The 18,476-nt window shown below is 52.7% G+C and overlaps 2 protein-coding genes and 1 non-coding gene across 16 annotated transcripts in view; 1 reads left to right on the top strand and 2 right to left on the bottom strand.

Annotated features, from left to right (window-relative positions):
* Nucleotides 1–17,499, bottom strand: part of GOLGA3 (golgin A3) — a 69,523-nt gene extending 52,024 nt beyond the window's left edge. For 3 of the 14 annotated variants that reach the window (XR_010108976.1, XM_008967315.4, XM_008967308.4), the window contains exons 1-2: nucleotides 7,556–7,701; nucleotides 244–586 (exon numbers count right to left, since the gene is read on the bottom strand). Coding sequence is in view for 13 of the 14 variants with exons in the window: in XM_008967315.4 (XP_008965563.2) it covers nucleotides 244–403 (160 nt within the window). In the remaining variant the exon portion in view is untranslated. Of the gene's footprint in view, nucleotides 1–243; nucleotides 587–3,200; nucleotides 3,389–6,354; nucleotides 6,377–7,070; nucleotides 7,455–7,555 lie in introns of those variants that run through there. The other 11 variants (XM_055096429.2, XM_008967313.4, XM_055096428.2 and 8 more) reach the window with 9 other exon arrangements.
* LOC100968454 (small ribosomal subunit protein uS17-like) lies at nucleotides 3,448–4,987 on the top strand. Its single transcript, XM_008967307.4, has one exon. It carries the CDS (start codon nucleotides 4,452–4,454, stop codon nucleotides 4,935–4,937), a length of 486 nt encoding a protein of 161 aa, XP_008965555.1. The 5' UTR covers nucleotides 3,448–4,451; the 3' UTR covers nucleotides 4,938–4,987.
* Nucleotides 14,220–14,322, bottom strand: LOC112436767 (U6 spliceosomal RNA). The gene has a single exon (XR_003025463.1). It is a non-coding gene; the product is annotated as a U6 spliceosomal RNA (small nuclear RNA).
* Nucleotides 17,500–18,476: the final 977 nt, after the last annotated feature.

The raw sequence follows: 18,476 nt of genomic DNA on the forward strand, positions 1-18,476 counted from the left end.
TCCCAGCTACTCAGGAGGCTGGGGCAAGAGAATGGCGTGAACCCGGGAGGCGGAGCTTGCAGTGAGCCGAGATCGCACCACTGCACTCCAGCCTGGGCGACAGAGCGAGACTCCGTCTCAAAGAAAAAAAAACACAAAAAAAACTTTGAATTAAGTGAAAAGCTCACAGTGGTCTCAACGCCACATCCTCCCTCAACACCACGTCCTCCTGTGACCAGCACACAGAGGAACCTCACGACTTACACTGGGCTTTGTCCCGCTGGTCACGTGGCACCAGTGGGTCCTGCTGGTCAGGTGGCACCAGTGGGCCCGGGGGCTTCAGTGGGGCCTCGGGGAGAGACGAGGGGCCACTGTGGGATCTGTCCTCCTGGAGGCCATCTTGCTCGGCCGACGCGCCGTCCATGGTCAGGACGACACCAGCTGAGCTGACGCTGAGGGGCTACAAGTGAACCTTGGACAAGCTTGGCTTCTGCCATCAGCAACAGCCAAGAGCTCCTGGGAGGGGCCCTACTGTGTCTCCCATTTTCAGGAGAAGATCTGATGACTCACAAATGGCTTGATGTCAAACCAGCTAATATCATGATACCTGACAGGAGAGAGAGAGACAAAATGTATTATGAAACTTGTCAGATTTCAAGTATCAATTACAAAATTAGCATTTGGTTCCCAATTTGCATACGTAACAAGAAACAAATACAAACTTTTTCATTCAGCAAATAATCCTGGAGCACCCACAACATCCTAGGTTTTGAGGCTAAAATGCTGACCCAGCCACACTGGGCCCTTTCCTGAAGGAGCTTAATGTCTGTATCGGTGCCAACTAAAGAACATTCTGCTGGGACAGCGCAGCTCTGAATCTGTGGAGTAGGTGTCACACAGGGCAACTAAGCTTTAAATTTTATTTAAAATTAATTTGGGCCAGGCGCGGTGGCTCACCCCTGTAATCCCAGCACTTTGGGAGGCCGAGGCAGGCAGATCACCTGAGGTCAGGAGTTCAAGACCAGCCTGGCCAACATGGTGAAACCCCCACCTCTACTAAAAATACAAAAAATAGCCAGGTGTGGTGGTGAACACCTGTAATCCCAGCTACTCGGGAGGCTGAGGCAGGAGAGTCACTTGAAACCGGGAGGCGGAGGTTGCAGTGAGCTGAGATCACACCACTGCACTGCAGCCTGGGTGACAGAGGGAGACCCCATCTGAAAAACAATTTAAAAATTACAATACCAGACTCACAGGCCCCCCTCTCAGCTAGTGAGTGACTCTGCCCAAGGCCACGGCTCCTGCCGGCAGCCCCACCCCTTCAGGTTGGACAGCTCAGATCCAGAGAAACAAAACTTTAAAAAGCAGGTGCCATGGGATGTGGTAACTGTATACAGAGTGTACAAGGACACCAGAAAGGCAGCTGCCTTGGAGTGGGGGCACAGAAAGGGCATCTCACGGCAAGGCCCGTTCCCGTCTTTACCTCTAGCTGGGTTAGCTCTCTCAGCCTGCCCTGCCGGGCTACATTCAGAGGAGCAAAACTTTGCCCAACATTTGGCAAGTGATTATCCACCCTGAAATGTGCTGGTGATATTATTAACTCATTTCCTTATCAACAGGTAAGACACTAGCATGAGCTTCCATTCATTCTGCAGAAATGTTAGCATTTATTCCTTTAAAATCAGTTTCATATTAACCTACATTATGTTCTGTGTTTAACATTTTTCGTGATAAACATTACACAACCTTCGCCTCTAGCTTACAAATCCCACACAGAAGGTATAGACAAGAAGCCCACATGGGGCCGGGTGCGGTGGCTCATGCTTGTAATCCCAGCACTTTGGGAGGCCAAGGCGGGCGGATCACCTGCGGTCAGGAGTTTGAGACCAGCCTGGCCAACATGGTGAAACCCCATCTCTAATAAAAATACAAAAAACTAGCCAGGCGTGGTGGCAGGTGCCTGTAATCCCAGCTACTTGGGAGCCTGAGGCAGGAGAATCACTTGAACCTGGGAGGCGGAGGTTGCACTGAACCAAGACCACGCCATTGCACTCCAGCCTGGGCAACAAGAGTGGAAACTCCGTCTTAAAAAAAAAAAAAGGGCTGCGTGCGATGGCTCATGCCTGTAATCCCATAACTTTGGGGGGTCAAGGTGGGTGGATCACTTGAGGTCAGAATTTCAAGATCAGCCTGGCCAACAAGGTGAAACCTCGTCTCTACTAAAAATACAAAAATTAGCCAGGCATGGCAGCGCGTGCCTGTAATCCCAGCTACTCAGGAGGCTAAGGCAGGAACATCGCTTGAACCTGGGAGACAGAGGTTGCAGTGAGCCAAAATTGTGCCACTGCACTCCAGCCTGGGAGACAAGCACAAAACTCCATCTCAAAAAACAAAAAACAACAACAAAAAAGAGAAGCCCACGTGGCTGGTCCTGGAGAGCATGTGTGTCACTGACCCCGCAGCAGGACGTGCCTGTCTTTCTAGGGGTTTTTACTCTACCTGCCATCTAGACTGGTCACCTGTAAAAGAGGAAACCCATGGGTGGTGGGTGTAACCCAGTCCACTGACACAGTCAATGACTCACTGAAGGGCGTGCAGACCTGTGAGTATCTGCTCATAACTATAATAATCCACCATTCCTCTCTGCCACCTTGCATCCTACAGGCCAGAGACAGTTATGAGTTCATAACAGTGTTGTTCAGGATATTAAAAGGTTACGTATGCTATTAGTGTAAAACTAGCATTAAGGGTTTGTAACCAGAAAGCACTGTGAATAGAAATGTGTCCTAACATTAGTAACTATAAATCTGGCATAGCTAATCAAGAAACTACTGTAAACAAAGGATCCTAGATGTCTTGACTCAGGGTGCCTGGCACATAAAAATATTTAAAGATTAAAGCAATGTCTGAAGCACAGAAGTGAAGGAAGTTACCAAGGCTGGTCAGAAGCTAATCCTGTGTGCAACGAATTCTCAATCTCATGTTTGCGTCTATGATCATCTAGTAACATCTCTCATCCCTGGATTTTCCGGGTAGGTGGGTGATAAATGGGCCTTAGAGCCTAGGCAGGGATCTGAACTACACACCTGCCCTTACACGCAGCACAGAACCCTCTGAAAATCACTTTCCAGGAAAAACACTGCGATCTCCACCAAGCCTGCCCCTCAGCTACAATCCCAGACACACTCCAAGAGAACTGGGGGTCAGCCGGCCACGCCCACCTGGGAATGGAGAAGACGCCCACAAAGCAAGGGGAGGAGCATCAGCAAAATGATGGCTGCTTATCACAGGCTTGCCCCTTTGACAGATGAATTACAAACTGGCACGGACGACTACACGCGGTGGAATGTGGACTCGACTGCGCCACTGAATACTGGTACCCTGTACATCTGGTCCTCTTGAAAATTTCCTAGCAAAAGAAAACTTGCGTTTTGCTTTGTGATGTCTTTGCTTCCGCCTTGCGGGGGTGGGGTGATGATATGGAAATGACTGTGTGTGCCTACGCGTGCAGACCCTCCTGGCCCCTCGGGTAAAGGAACCGACCGTGTGTGCCTACGCGTGCAGACCCTCCTGGCCCCTCGGGTAAAGGAACCGACCGTGTGTGCCTGCGCGTGCAGACCCTCCTGGCCCCTCGGGTAAAGGAACCGACCGTGTGTGCCTGCGCGTGCAGTCCCTCCTGGCCCCTCGGGTAAAGGAACCGACCGTGTGTGCCTGCGCGTGCAGACCCTCCTGGCCCCTCGGGTAAAGGAACCGACCGTGTGTGCCTGCGCGTGCAGACCCTCCTGGCCCCTCGGGTAAAGGAACCGACCGTGTGTGCCTGCGCGTGCAGACCCTCCTGGCCCCTCGGGTAAAGGAACCGACCGTGTGTGCCTGCGCGTGCAGACCCTCCTGGCCCCTCGGGTAAAGGAACCGACCGTGTGTGCCTGCGCGTGCAGACCCTCCTGGCCCCTCGGGTAAAGGAACCGACCGTGTGTGCCTGCGCGTGCAGACCCTCCTGGCCCCTCGGGTAAAGGAACCGACCGTGTGTGCCTGCGCGTGCAGACCCTCCTGGCCCCGCAGGTAAAGTGTCTCGTCCACCCCCTCTGCCATCACTGTACCTCACGTGGCCTCCACCACAGCACATCATGTCTGCCATTGCGTGTGTGCCCATTACATGGCGAGATCCTTGAAGACAGAGACTCATTCCCCGTCTGCCTCCCACCACCTTGAACACTCCCAACTCCTAACGTGCCAACGCGGGTTTAATTTGCCGAATTAAATCTTCAGTTCTGCTGAGTACATTCCTCGGCTACAAAGCTAATGGTTCCAAAACAAAATGATCAAGTATTTGAATCCTTGAGCATCAACACTGCCTTTTAAAATACAGAAAAGTCTAAACTAGTCCAGCTGAAACATCTGTGAGCTTCAGTTCCAATGAGGGAGTCCAGGGAGTTAGAAACTGGAAGAGCACCTTTTTTCAGGTGGCCGGGAAGATGGCGGACATTCAGACTGAGAGTGCCTACCAAAAGCAGCCGACCATCTTTCAAAACAAGAAGAGGGTCCTGCTGGGAGAAACTGGCAAGGAGAAGCTCCTGCGGTACTACAAGAACATTGGTCTGGGCTTCAAGACACCCAAAGAGGCTACTGAGGGCACCTACATTGACAAGAAATGCCCCTTCACTGGTAATGTCTCCATTCGAGGGCGGATCCTCTCTGGCGTGGTGACCAAGATGAAGATGCAGAGGACCACTGTCATCCGCCGAGACCACCTGCACTACATCCGCAAGTACAACCGCTTCGAGAAGCACCACAAGAACATGTCTGTACACCTGTTCCCCTGCTTCAGGGACGCCCAGATTGGTGACATCGTCACAGTGGGTGAGTGCCGGCCTTGCCGGCCTCTGAGCAAGACAATGCGCTTCAACGTGCTCCAGGTCACCAAGGCTGCCGGCACCAAGAAGCAGTTCCAGAAGTTCTGAGGCTGGACATCGGCCCGCTCCCCACAATGAAATAAAGTTATTTTCTCATTCCCCCAAAAAAAAAAAAAAAAAAAAAAAAGAAACTGGAAGAGCAGCATCACGGCCACGGCCCAGACAGGCACCACCACCTGACAGAAGGAAGGACAGGATGACCAGCAGGACTGGACTCAGCCATTACAGGTGGAACATGCAGAGGAGAACTGCTGCAGAGGCCCACAGTGACGATGCCTGGGCCTTACACTGACCAAGAAGGAACACAGCCAAAGACGCTCAGGTTCCACCGAGAGGGCACGCCAACATGGTGACAGCCAACCGCACCGAGCTGAGTCCAGTGCAATCACAGATTCTGCTCACTTAATTCCCCTGCTGGTGTCCAAGCAGCCCACCTCTCCAAAACGGAGACCCCATGACGGTGACTGTAAGTCACAAAGACGGCCCCTCTTTACAGGCAGCTCCTCCTGAAGCCGGACCAGAGAGAGAATTCACTAACTGCCTGGAGTTTGGTGACAGTGATACTTCTCCCTGTAGGGCAATAAGCTGGCAGTCTCGGTCGATTCCCAGTCTTGCTTGATTTTTAGTTAAAATTTGGAATGACTCCGTCGTCAGGGCCTCATTACCTCAGACTACTGACAAAAGCCGATCTCCGGGCAGCGAGGAGGAGGAGCAACTGCCGGTGCATCACAGAAAGCTGGTACTACAAACATGGCTCTATTTTATTTTTTAAATAAAGAGGCCAGCCTAATCAGTCTCACTTATGATCACTCGCACTCCTGCGTCTCTAGAGGGAAGAGACAGAACAAAGCTGTCACTTAGAACTGCGAAAGGTACACACAACCCTAGGTTCACAGCTGGGTAACATCAAGGGACTTCATACTGAGAAACCACCACCTCAGGCACCTACAGGACTTTCTGCTTCCCCCACACCTGAATTCTGTATACAAACATTCACGGCTCCATCTACACCACCTCGTTTCACCTGTTCCTATCGGGTATTAGAAACAACAGAGCACAGCCAAAAACCAAACACGATTTCCTCAGGAAAAGAGTACCTGGTGGAGGGCACACTAGTATCCAAAAGTAAACACAGATCTATACACAAAGTGAAAACCAAAAGCAAGCAAGCCTCATGTCACTGCAGAGACGTGAAGGGCAGGCTTGGAAGTCAGGACTCCGGCCTCAGCTCCCGACCCTCCACCACTTAGCTGTGAGAGCCTGGGCTAAAGACTTCTTAATCACATTTAGCCTGTTTCCTCACCAGTAAAACAATGAGAAAATGAACGCAAAATTTTGCCAGGATTAAATATAACAAGGCACAGAGTCTGTCCCGTGTCCTCAATAAAATGACAGTAAATATCACGATTTTCCCTTTAGTTGTTGCTTGTCAAAATCGCTAAAAGCCAACTGAAGGCATTCTCACTTGGGAAAGTATGCTACTTCTTAAGGCAATCGGGGGAAAAAAAGCTCCTCTTCAATCTGAGTGATGTCAGATGATTTATTTCCTTCTTGCCATTTAAGGTATACTGCCTGGAAAGATATTAAAGGGTTATAAAGCGCTATGTTGATGTCGTTTAAAAGACAGTTCAAAATAATCCACGACGACGGGTGCGGCTGCTCACACCTGTAACACCAGCACTTTGGGAGGCTGGGGTGGGAGGATCGCTTGAGGCCAGGAGTTCCACACCAGCCTGGGCAATACAGCAACACACCCAGTCTCTTAAAAAAAAAAAATCCATGAGTCACCTGTAAATGGCTTACACTGGCCCAGTGACAATCAACTCCAACCTCTTACGAATCCAGCACCTGCCTACACCAACATCCTTACCGCCATCGCTTTCCCCCTTTGCCATTACACTCTAGCCACATCCTCCGCCCTCAGGGTCTTCAAACTTTCTGCCTGAGGCGCGCTTTTCTCACAATTTTGCCTGGCTTGCTTCTCGTCATAGAGGCCTTAGCACGGAAGTCGCCCGCCCCCCAGGCTCCCACTTAGAGTAGCGGACCCCACCCAACCACCGCCCGGTACCCTCTCGCTGGCGACCCTGGGTGTCCCTGTCCTAGGTGGGCTCGGCGGGGGCAGGGACCCAGACCCACAATAACCAGGACCCGCCACACGACTGACATTCGTCGGGTTCATACCCGTGACAACGCCCGGCCCCACTCGCTCTGGCCACCTGGAATGAAGACAAGTCGGCCAGCGACAAAGACAAACAAGGAAGTACACGGACTCCTGAAACCCCGACTTCCCACGAACCACCCGACACCATGTCGCGCCTGTCAGCTGCAAAGGGCCAGACTAAAGCAAGCACTGCCCGAGTGGTGGCAGTGGACAGCTTCGGGACAGGCCGCGCTCGTCAGGCGCAGACAAGCATTCAGGAGGGCTCGCGGGCACCGGCATTTACAGAGCCAGCTCCGCCGCAGCTGAAGGCGGGCGCCCAGGCCCGAGGCCACCGCAGCGAGGCGGGGGTGACTGGAACGGGGCCGTCCCGCAACGCTGCAGGGACGCGCCCAGGCCCCGCCGCCCCACGCCCGGCCTCCGCCGCCGCCCCTCGAGCCTCCCCCGCCCATGCACTGCGGGAGCGGGAGCCCGAGCCCCGAGGCGCCGCGGCCTCCGAGCCCCTCACCCTGCTGCTCTGGCAGCCCCGGAGGCCGCCCGGCCCGGATGCTCCGGCGGAGACGTGGCCGTGCGAGGGGCGGGGCGAACGGTGCAGCGGCCTCGGGTCCCCGGAAACAGCCTGCACGCGCTACTTTCGTTCCGGAACAGAGAACGTCCTCCTCTTCTTCAAGTGGCCACCTTAGGGCCGGGGACCCTCTGCCCACAGGGTCCGGATCGAGCTCACCTCCGACTGTGATGAGGCCGCCTTCAGAAAGTGACCTTAAGAGTTTGCGGACCTTCCCCTAGTAGAAACGCAACTTCCGGAATTGCAGGACCAACTCTTTCAGGAAGCTGAACCGAGCTTCCGGCGGAAGTGGCGTGGCCGGGGCTCGGCATGGGCGCGGCCGAGCTCGGTGTGGGCGTGACTTCCCCGCCCGCCCTAGTCGGGTCCCCGCCCCAACCCCGCACCTCCACCCGGCCGGCGCCCTTCGCGCTTCAGGTGCCAGTTCAAAGGCGACGCTGCTTTGGACCCTATTTGCTTCCCCTTTAAAAAGGGCAAAGCTGGACGGCGCGGGCCGCGGGCCGCTGGGGAACGGCTTTCCACCTTCCCTCATCCGCCAGGCCGCTCTTCCAGCTGTCAGGAAGGAAATGGCCTGGAGGGCGCCTCGGGGTCCTCTGTGATGTTGCGCTCATCTCTGCGGATTTTGGAATACGCTTCAGTCTACGAAGCTTTCTGGGATTTTGATGGGAACTGCTGCAGATCGTTTGGGGAGCACGGGCATCGCTGACTCGGTCCTTCATCTGTGTCCATGGTGGCCCCTCCATTTATTTAGGTCTTTTGATTTCTTCCACCAGCATTTTGTAATTTCAGCATACAGATTCTGCACCTTTTAAGTTTATAGTATTTCACATCAAACAACTGTAACACTGCGTTTTTGACGTTTTCCACGTGTTCACTGTTGGTCTACACAAATGTGATGAATTCTATGTTGATTTTCTTATCCTGAGACCTCGCTGAACTCATTAGTTTGAGGGTTCATTTGGTGTTTTGCGGTTGTTGTTGAAAATCCTTGTATTTTTTACATGGGCCATCATGTTATCTACAAATGCAAATTCTAACACAAAATGATCAGACTGAGGCGTAAAATGTATGAATGAAACTATACAACTTTTAGAAGAAAACAGAATTTCTCACATCTAGAGCTTGGGGAAGAGTTCTTAGATCTGACCAAAAAAGCACAATTCACAAAAGAAGTTGATAGAGTCAACTTCATGAAAAAATTAGAAACTTTTCACCAGATGCGGTGGCTCACGCCTGTAATCCCAACACTTTGGGAGGCCAAGGTGGGCGGATTACCTGAGGTCAGGAGTTTGAGACCAGCCAGGCCAAATGGTGAAACCCATCTCTACTAAAAATATAATAATTAGCCGGGCATGGTGGCATGTGCCTGTAATCCCAGCTACTCAGGAGGCTGGAGGAGAATCGCTTGAATCCAGGAGACGGAGAGGTTGCAGTGAGCCGAGATCGTGCCACCAGCCTGGGCAACAGAGCAAGACTCCGTCTCAAAAAAAAAAAAAAAAAAAGCCGGGCGCAGTGTCTCACGCCTGTAATTCCAGCACCTTGAGAGGCCGAGGCAGGTGGATCACAAGGTCAAGAGATCAAGACTATCCTGGCCAACATGGTGAACCCTGTCTCTATGAAAAATACAAAAAAATTAGCTGGGTGTGGTGGTGTGTGCCTGTAGTCCCAGCTACTCGGGAGGCTGAGGCAGGGGGATCACTTGAACCTGGGAGGCAGAGGTTGCAGTGAGCTGAGCTCGTGCCACTGCACTCCAGCCTAGGTGACAGAGCGAGACTCCATCTCAAAACAAACCAACCAACCTTGTGAGAAAGACCACATTAAGAGGATGAAAAGATGAGTTACAGACTGTGAGAAAATATTTTCAAACCACGTTTGTTGAAGGACTAGTAGCTAGAATATATAAAGAACTCTCAAAACTTGACAGTAAAAAAAAATACAATTATTCTGGGCACAATGGCTCATGCCTGTAATCTCAGCACTTTGGGAGGCTGAGGGGGCAAATCACTTGAGGCCAGGAGTTTGAGACCAGCCTGGCCAACATGGAGAAACCCTGTCTCTACTAAAAATACAAAAATTAGCCAGGCGTGGTGATGCACGCCTGTAATGCCAGCTATTTGGGTGGCTGAGGCACAAGAATTGCTTGAACCTGGGAGGCGGAGGTTGCAGTGAGCTGAGATTGTGTCACTGCACTCCAACCTGGGTGACAAAATGAGACTCCATCTCAAAAAAAAAAAAAAAAAAAAAAACCCACACACACACACAAACAGAAGACAAGCAAAAAACATGAAAACACATTTCACTAAAAGGATATATGAGTGGCAAATAAGCTTGTGACCAGGTTCAGCATCACTAGCCATTACAGAAATGCACATTAAGACTATCTTGAGGTCAGGCGCGGTGGCTCAAGCCTGTAATTCCAGCACTTTGAGAGGCCGAAGCAGGTGGATCACCTGAGGTCAGGAGTTCGAGACCAGCCTGACTAACATGGTGAAATCCTGCTTCTACTAAAAATACAAAAATTAGCTGGGCATGGTGGCAGGTACCTGTAATACCAACTACTTGGGAGGCTGAGGCAGGAGAATCGCTTGAACCTGGGAGGTGGAGGCTGCAGTGAGCTGGGATCACACCATTGCACTCCAGCCTGGGTGACACAGTCAGACTCTGTCTCAAAAAAGAAAAAAAAAAAGACTGCCTTGGGATATTAGTATACACCTATTAGAACAGCTGAAATAATATACAGCAGTGGCAATATGAAATGCTGGGAATAATGTATTCTGGAGTAACTAATCTCTTATACATTGCTGATGGGAACAGCAATAGTGCACCCACTCTGGAATATAGTTGGGCAGTTTCTTCAAAAAGTAAACAATTTTATGACCCAGCAACTGCACTCCTGGACATTGAACTCAGAGAAATAAACTTCTGTCTACACAAAAGCCTGTACATTACTGACCCCAAACTGGAAACAACCGAAATGTCCTCTGACGTGGTGAAACAAACCGTGGACCCCCCACGCCACTCTGACATGGTGAAACAAACCATGGACCCCCCACGCCACTCTGACGTGGCGAAACAAACCGTGGACCACCCACGCCACTCTGACGTGGCAAAACAAACCGTGGACCACCCACGCCACTCTGACGTGATGAAACAAACCGTGGACCACCCACGCCACTCTGACGTGGTGAAACAAACCGTGGACCACCCATGCCATGGACACTACTCAGCAATAAAAAGGAGCTGACCACTGATGTGTGCAATAACTTGGACGAAGCTCCAAGGCATTACATCCAGGGAGGAAAACATCTCCGAAGGTCTACACTGCATGAACTGTACGATGTGTCCACTTATGTCACAAAATGACAGCATTATAAAGTGGTGGTGGGGTTCGGATGACTAAAAAGGGGTAGATAGAGAGAGATTTTTGTGGTGACGGAACTGTTCTGTATTTTGTGACTGTGGTTACGTGAATGTCCTCATGTGATAAAATGACAGAATGAAGAAAACACTCCACCAAGCTCAGTTTCCTAATTTTCATATTACACTATCCTAAGGTGTAGCCAATGGGAGAAATAGGGAAAACATTTAATTAGCATAAGATCTAGTATTCCATAGCACAGGAGAGTGAATATAGTTAATAATAATGTATTGTATATTTTTAAGTAACAAAAAGAGTGGAACTGGAATGTTCCTAACAAAGAAATGATACAGGCTTGAGGTGATGGATACCCCAGTTACTAGGAGTTGATCATTATACATTGTATGTCTGTATTAAAATATCAAGGTACTCCATAAATATATACACCTTTTATGTACCCACAGTCATTTAAAATTTTAAAAATTTAGCAAGCAAAATGTGACAAACATTAAATTTAAATACAGTTAGAAACAATGAATCTAATCATATACTAAGTTGATGGCACAGTGTGGGAAAAATGCTAATCTAAGTAAAATTCTTAACAGCTTTAATACAATTCCTATGCAATAAAATATACCCGTGTTATGTGTGCAGTTCAGCGACTGTAGTAAATGTGCAGAGCTGTGCACCCATCACTCCAATCCAGTTTCCGGATACTTCTGTTACCTCAGAAGGATCCTTCTTGCATTCACTCCCTATCCCCTCCACCCAGCCCGACAACCACTCAGCCACCTTCTGTCTTTATGAATGTGCCTCTTCTGGACATTTCATAGAAATGGGATCATATCGTATGTGGCCTTCTGTGACGCCTTTTCACTTGCATGGTGTGTTTAAGGTCCATCCACACTCAGCACGTTTCCTCGCTGCACGATACTCCAGTGTCTGGATACACCCATTTTGTCTGTCCATGCATCAGCTGATGGACCCACTGAGGTGCCTTACGCGAGCCCAGCACTATTCTGCGTGCGGGGGGTCCCTGCTTTGGTCCAGTTTCATGTTTGTGTGTGGATACCTTCAGAGGGCGGTAACTGATGAAAAGAAAATAAAACTGGGTGAAGCGTTCGAGCGGGAGGGGCTACCATCTGCATGGGGCCGTCATTCATATTTATCGTAGCCTACTGTCTGCAAGTACTATTCTAGGCACTGTCCCAAATCCCTGCTCTTACAGAAGGTATATTCTAGTGGGGACCAGACAACAAGCACAGAAGGTGACAGGAAGAGTCAAGAAAAGACAGAGGCAACCCTGGGGAGGCTCGCTGCTATTTCAGGCCGATGGTTGAGGGAGGACCTCTCAGGAGAATGTGAGCCAACAAGTAAGAAACGGAGTTGCTGGGCGTGGCGGCTTACGCCTGGAATCCCAGCACTGTGGGAGGTAGAGGCGGGCAGATCGCTTGAACTCAGGAGTTCAAGACCAGCCTGGGCAACATGGTGAAACCCTGCTCTCTACTAAAAATTAGCTGGGTGTGGTGGTGTGCACCTGTAGTCCCAGCTACTCAGGAGGCTGAGGTGGGAGGATCATCTGAGCCCAGGAGGTGGAGGCTGCAGTGAGCTGAGATTGCGCCACTGCCCTCCAGCCCTGACAACAGAGCAAGACCCTGTCTCAAAAACAAAAAAAGAAAAGGAAAAGAAAGAAAAGGAATCATGCAGGTACTGGTGGGAACAGTGTCCCAGGAGAGGGAAAGGCAAGGAGAACGAGTACTCAAAGGCACCTTTGAGGAAGTAATATTTGAGCTGAACGTGCGTGACAAGGAGGACCAATGCACGCACAGATCTGGGAGAAGAGCAGTGAGATGAGGGGGCAGCAATCAGAGCCGCAAGAAGTTCCTGAAGAGAAGCCTGGGGCACTGAGGACAGCCAGCAGGGATGACTCCTGGGGTTTGGCCTGAGCTACAGGGAGGCCATGCCATCTTCTGACAGTGGAGAGGGCAGGTCTGCCGGGCGTACCTGGTGGGCCTGGGGTCCCCACTGGAAACAGCTCTCTTTGACAACATGAATCTGGGATGTTTGAACACCAAGTGGAGCCATCAGGTCAGCAGTTAGAGCTGAGTGTCTGCTACAGAGACCTAGAGCTACAGGGTGAAGGAACGTGCTGGGGAGCAGGGGAGAGGGTGAAGCGGATGTTGGGTGCTCAGCCATGCCCCACACTCCACCTCCAACCACAGCACCTCTGAGACAGACTGGACCCTTCCTGAAAACAAAAACCAAACGGGATGAGTGTGTGGGGGGTAGTGAGCTTCCTGTGGCTGCTCTAAGAAGTTACCACCAACTTTGCTGCTTAAACTAGATTTATTCTCTTGCAGTTCTGGAGCTCGGAAGTCCAAAATGAAGGGGCAGGCAGGGCTGGTTCCTTCTGGTGGCCCTGCAGGGAGATCTGTTTTCTTTTCTGCTTCGACAGCCTGCCCTCCTCTCCTGGCTGGAGGTCCTTGCTCCCTCTGCAAAGCACATCCCTCCCACCTCTTCTCTGTCACCAAGCCCCTGGCCTCTGCTGTCACCAAGCATCCTCTTCCTGCCTTTGACTTCTTGCTTGCTTTTTTTTTTTTTTTTTTTTTTTTGAGATGGAGTCTCGCTCTGTCGCCCAGGCTGGAGTGCAGTGGCATGATCTCGGCTCACTATAAGCTCCGCCTCCCGGGTTCAAGCCATTCTCCTGCCTCAGCCTCCCGAGTAGCTGGGACTATAGACACCCACCACCACGCCCGGCTATTTTTTTTGTATTTTTTAGTAGAGACGGGGTTTCACCATGTTAGCCAGGATGGTCTCGACCTCCTGACCTCGTGATCCGCCCGCCTCAGCCTCCCAAAGTGCTGGGAGTACAGGCGTGAGCCACCGCGCCCGGCCTCTGGCTTCCCTCTTACAATGACTCCTACTGTTGCACAGAGGGCCCACAAGCTAATCCAGGATCCTCCCCTCATCTCAAGGTCCTTAATTCCACCATATCTGCAAAGCCCCTTTTACGGTGCAAGGCAACATCATCACAGGCTCAAGTGATCGGATACGGGTATCTGTGGTGGCGGGACGGGGACATGGCTCAGCCCACCACGGGGTGTCAATGGTATCCAGCATGTGGGGTTTGCCAAACAACAACAAACAAAACCACCCAATTTTTATAAAACGCCGTGGCGTGCGAGCTTTGATGGCAGAGTGTTACAATATGTTCAAGCCCTAAATCCCAGGACCTCAGAGGTGACTGTATCTGCAGACATGGAACACGTCATGAATTTGCGTGTCATGCCTGCACGTGGGCCACACTAATCTTCTCTATATCGTTCCAGTTTTAGTAGGTGTGGTCTTTAAAGAGGTGATTAAGATAAAATGAGGCCACTGGTGTGGGCCCTAATCCAATAGGACTGGTGTCCTCGCAGGAAGAGATTAGGGCACAAACACGCATGAAGAGAAGATGATGTGAGGACTCAAGGAGATGCTGCCCACGAGCCAAGGAGACAGACCAAAGAGGAACCGGCCCCGCTGACACCCTGATCTCACAGTTCCAGGCCCCAGAACTGTGAGAAAATACTTTCTGTTGTTTAAGCCGCCTGTTCTGCGGCGTTTTGATCCAGCGGCCCAAGTGGACCCACATTCAAGGCCACCACTGGGCGGGGCAGCCCTCACAAATGCATGCTCCCAGCACAGCATACGGCACTCACAATGCCGGGCTCCCAGCACAGCATACGGCTCTCACAATGCCGGGCTCACAGCACAGCGCACGGGCCTCACAATGATAGACTCACAGCACAGCATATGGCTCTCACAATGATAGGCTCCCAGCACAGCATACGGCACTCACAACGCCGGGCTCCCAGCACAGCGCACGGCACTCACAATGCCGGGCTCCCAGCACAGCATACGGCTCTCACAATGATAGGCTCACAGCACAGCGCACGGCCCTCACAATGATAGGCTCACAGCACAGCGCACGGCCCTCACAATGATAGGCTCACAGCACAGCGCACGGCCCTCACAATGATAGGCTCACAGCACAGCACACGGCCTTCACAAATGCATGCTCCCAGCACAGCATACGGCCTTCACAATGATAGGCTCACAGCACAGCGCACGGCCCTCACAATGCCAGGCTCCCAGCACAGCGCACGGCCCTCACTCCTGGTCTGACTGGCCTTCAACATTCTCTCCTGAGTCTATTCCTTCCACAGACACGCACGACCAAGTGTCTGCTCTGTGTGAGGAACTTTAAGACTCCACCATCTAGACCCACCGCCTCAGAAGGAGACAACCATGAAAAGTGAGCGACAGAGGAAGGGGCGCCTGTTTGTGCCGCGGGAAAGATTTCAAGCCCAGGGCACGGCTCATCAGCTCATCAGACCTTCACCGTTCAGTAGCCAACTGGTCAGTGATCAGTAGATGCTGCCCTGGGGCCAAACATTTCAGACAAATAAACAACAGTGGGCAGACAGGCAAGATCCCTGCTCTATTTTTTTGAGAGGGGGAGACAAACAGTAAACAGATGTTTCCTTTCCGATAGTGACAGGTGCTGGGGGGAAACTAGACTGGCTGGCGGGGTGGGGGCAGCCCTGCAGGAGCTGAATGAGGAGAGGCTGCAGAGGGAGGGGCCGGCGCCTGAGGGGCTGTTTGTGAGAATTAGCTGGTTCGGTGGAGAAGCAGAGGAACACCTGAGGGGCTCCAGGAGAAGCAGGTAGGGAGAAGAGGTTTTCTGAGGGGTGGAGGCAGGGGTCATACATGCTGGGCCTTCAAGGGCCATGATATGGTTATCATTACTATGTAACAAACCACCCCAAATGCAGTGGCTTAAACAACTACTTATTTCTCATGATTATATGCTGGCTGCCTGGTGCAGCACTGTGCTGGTGTTTAACAACCTTCTCTTCAGAAGGAAACAAAAGCAAAATTAAAAACCACCCTGATTTGAAGCATTTACCAATTTCCACAGTGCAAACACTCCTCCCAGGGCCCTCCAACCAGGCCAACCGAGCTGAGTGGGTAAGGCTGGAAGGGGCGCCATCCCACACAGGCCACAGAAGCACACACCCTCGGGCCTGCAGGTAACAGGCAGGTGCGGTAAACTAACTAGAAAGTGGTGCGTCCTGAGCACTCATCACCTTTGTTTTCAATGTAACTCAATTCTAAGTGTAGAGGATGCTTGAATAATGGCTGTCTACCAGTTACCAGCACTAGGCGTTTCTGGAGGTGGCTCCCCCGAAGATCACCCGGCTCCGTCCTGCTGCCGGTCAGCGCGCGGATCTGCAGGGCTAGGCTGTGCTCTGCATGCGGCCCTCCCTCCTCAGGGAGGCAAGACCCGGCTTCTCTACGCGGCTGCAGCCGCCCTCAGAAGGCGCAGGAGCTAGCGTGCATGCCAAAACGGAGCCCACGTGGAGGCAGAGGGCGGGCACGGCCGCGGGGACAGCGTTCTGGTTTCCCCATCAAGCCAGGCTGGAGGGACGATCTACTTTCCTAAATCCCCTCCGTTCTCATGCTTTCCTTCCCTTCCCAGTGCAGGGCTCCCGGCAACCTAGTGGCCCTGGCAGTGACTCTGGGGCCTCTTCAGGGAGCCGGCTGCAGCTGCCTCAGGGCCAGCATTGCTCCACTCTCTCCAGCCTGCCAGCCCGAAGCTGGGGGGCTGTCACCAGGAAACCCTTGCTGGCGGAAGCCCCTTCCAAACTCAGCTGCCTCTCTGCCTTGGCCACACCCCTGGGGTGAAGGCCGTGTGGTGCTGGGAGCAGCCCCTGGACCCCAGCTCTCACACCTGGGCCCAACCACTCCCATCCTGCTGGCCCTGAGGTCATTAAGATGACTTAAAGCAGATTTAAAACAGCCTTTGTAGCTGGCCTAGGGAGGAGGGTTGGCCTGAATCTCTCAGTCTGTTTTAAGCCAATCTGCCCGGACTTCCTGGCTGCAGTCAGAAGCTATGACAGAGGCCATCCCAGAGAGGCCTCACTGGGGTGGACGGGTTCACCTAGAACCTGAGGCCCCCTTCCCTGGCTTGGAGCCTGGGCAGCACACGGAGGGGTGGGCAGGGCTGACCCCCGCTTCTGAGGGGCACCAGGGAGCACAGAGGGAGCCGCAGGTGAGGAGTGCGTGGGGAGACGGTGCGTGGGGAGACGGTCCGTGGGGCCAGCGGGCAGCTGCAGCCCTGCCCTGGGTTTGTCCCAAGGCTGGGCCAAGGAGCCAGGAAGAAGCAGTGGGATCTGCAGCAGCACCAGGCCGTCCTCCAGAAAGCCTGTGGACGACCCACGCAGCCACCCCACAAGGAGAGCAGGGCTCCAAAACCACCACAGCCGGTCAGTTTTGCTGGGTGGGATGGCTGGGTCTTGAGGACGAGGAAGTACAGAAGCTCATGAAAAGACGGAATGAGTTCACGGCCACCTGCTTCCATAAAACACGGCTCCTTACCACACCCGAGGAGTAACTGCCCTGATCTCCCTGCCTCCATAAAACACAGCTCCTTACCACGCTGGGAGGATAACTGCCCTGGTCCCAAGGCCTCCTCCCTCACATCACAGCCAAACCCAAGCTGTTCCGACTGCTCCAGGTAGAAATCCTCTTCACAGTGGGCCAGGAGTTGGACTTCTCTGAAGGACTAAGGAAGCAGGAGTGAGTCCCTAGGACACCTGGAGCCCTGAGGCTCTCTGAGCTGCCTGCCCTTCCTGGACAGATGCAGCTGGTCCTGAGGAAAGACCAGCATCCTCTACAGGGCAAGTGTTCTTGTTTCTACTTTTTGGAGATAGGAAGGGGAAGAGTGAGTATCAACCGATCTCTCTAAGACACAGACGCAGGGTAGCCCCAGCCCACTTCATGGGCGAATGCCAGCCTCCCCTCTCAGCCTCGCCCCTGCACAAACTGGCAACCTCCCCTCTCAGCCTCGCCTCTGCACAAACTCAGGAACTCCCCTCTCAGCCTCACCCCCGCACTAACTCAGGACCTCCCCTCTTAGCCTCACCCCTGCACAAACTTGCAACCTCCCCTCGGCCTCGCCCCTGCACAAACTTGGGACCTCCCCTCTCAGCCTCACCCCTGCACTAAGGACCTCCCCTCTCAGCCTCGCCTCTGCACAAACTCAGGACCTCCCCTCTCGGCCTCACCCCCGCACTAACTCAGGACCTCCCCTCTTGGCCTCACCCCTGCACAAATTTGCAACCTCCCCTCTCGGCCTCACCCCTGCACTTAGGGACCTCCCCTCTCAGCCTCGCCTCTGCACAAACTCAGGACCTCCCCTCTTCCTCACCCCTGCACCAACTCAAGACTTCCCTTCTTGGCCTCACCCCTGCACAAACGTGCAAACTCCCCTTTTGGCTTCATCCATGCACAAACTTGGGACCTCCCTTCTCGGCCTCACCCCTGCACTAACTAGGGACCTCCCCTCTCAGCCTCGCCCCTGCACAAACTCGGGATCTCCCCTCTCAGCCTCGCCCCTGCACTAACTCGGGACCTCCCCGCTCAGCCTCGCCCCTGCACAAACTTGGGACCTCCCCCTTAGCC

This window comes from Pan paniscus, chromosome 10 (genome assembly GCF_029289425.2).
Source record: "Pan paniscus chromosome 10, NHGRI_mPanPan1-v2.0_pri, whole genome shotgun sequence".
NCBI lineage: Eukaryota > Metazoa > Chordata > Mammalia > Primates > Hominidae > Pan > Pan paniscus.

Bases quoted from the DNA above. Each gene is read 5' to 3' on its own strand.
- LOC100968454 (XM_008967307.4), top strand. From the start codon at position 4,452: ATGGCGGACATTCAGACTGAGAGTGCCTACCAAAAGCAGCCGACCATC.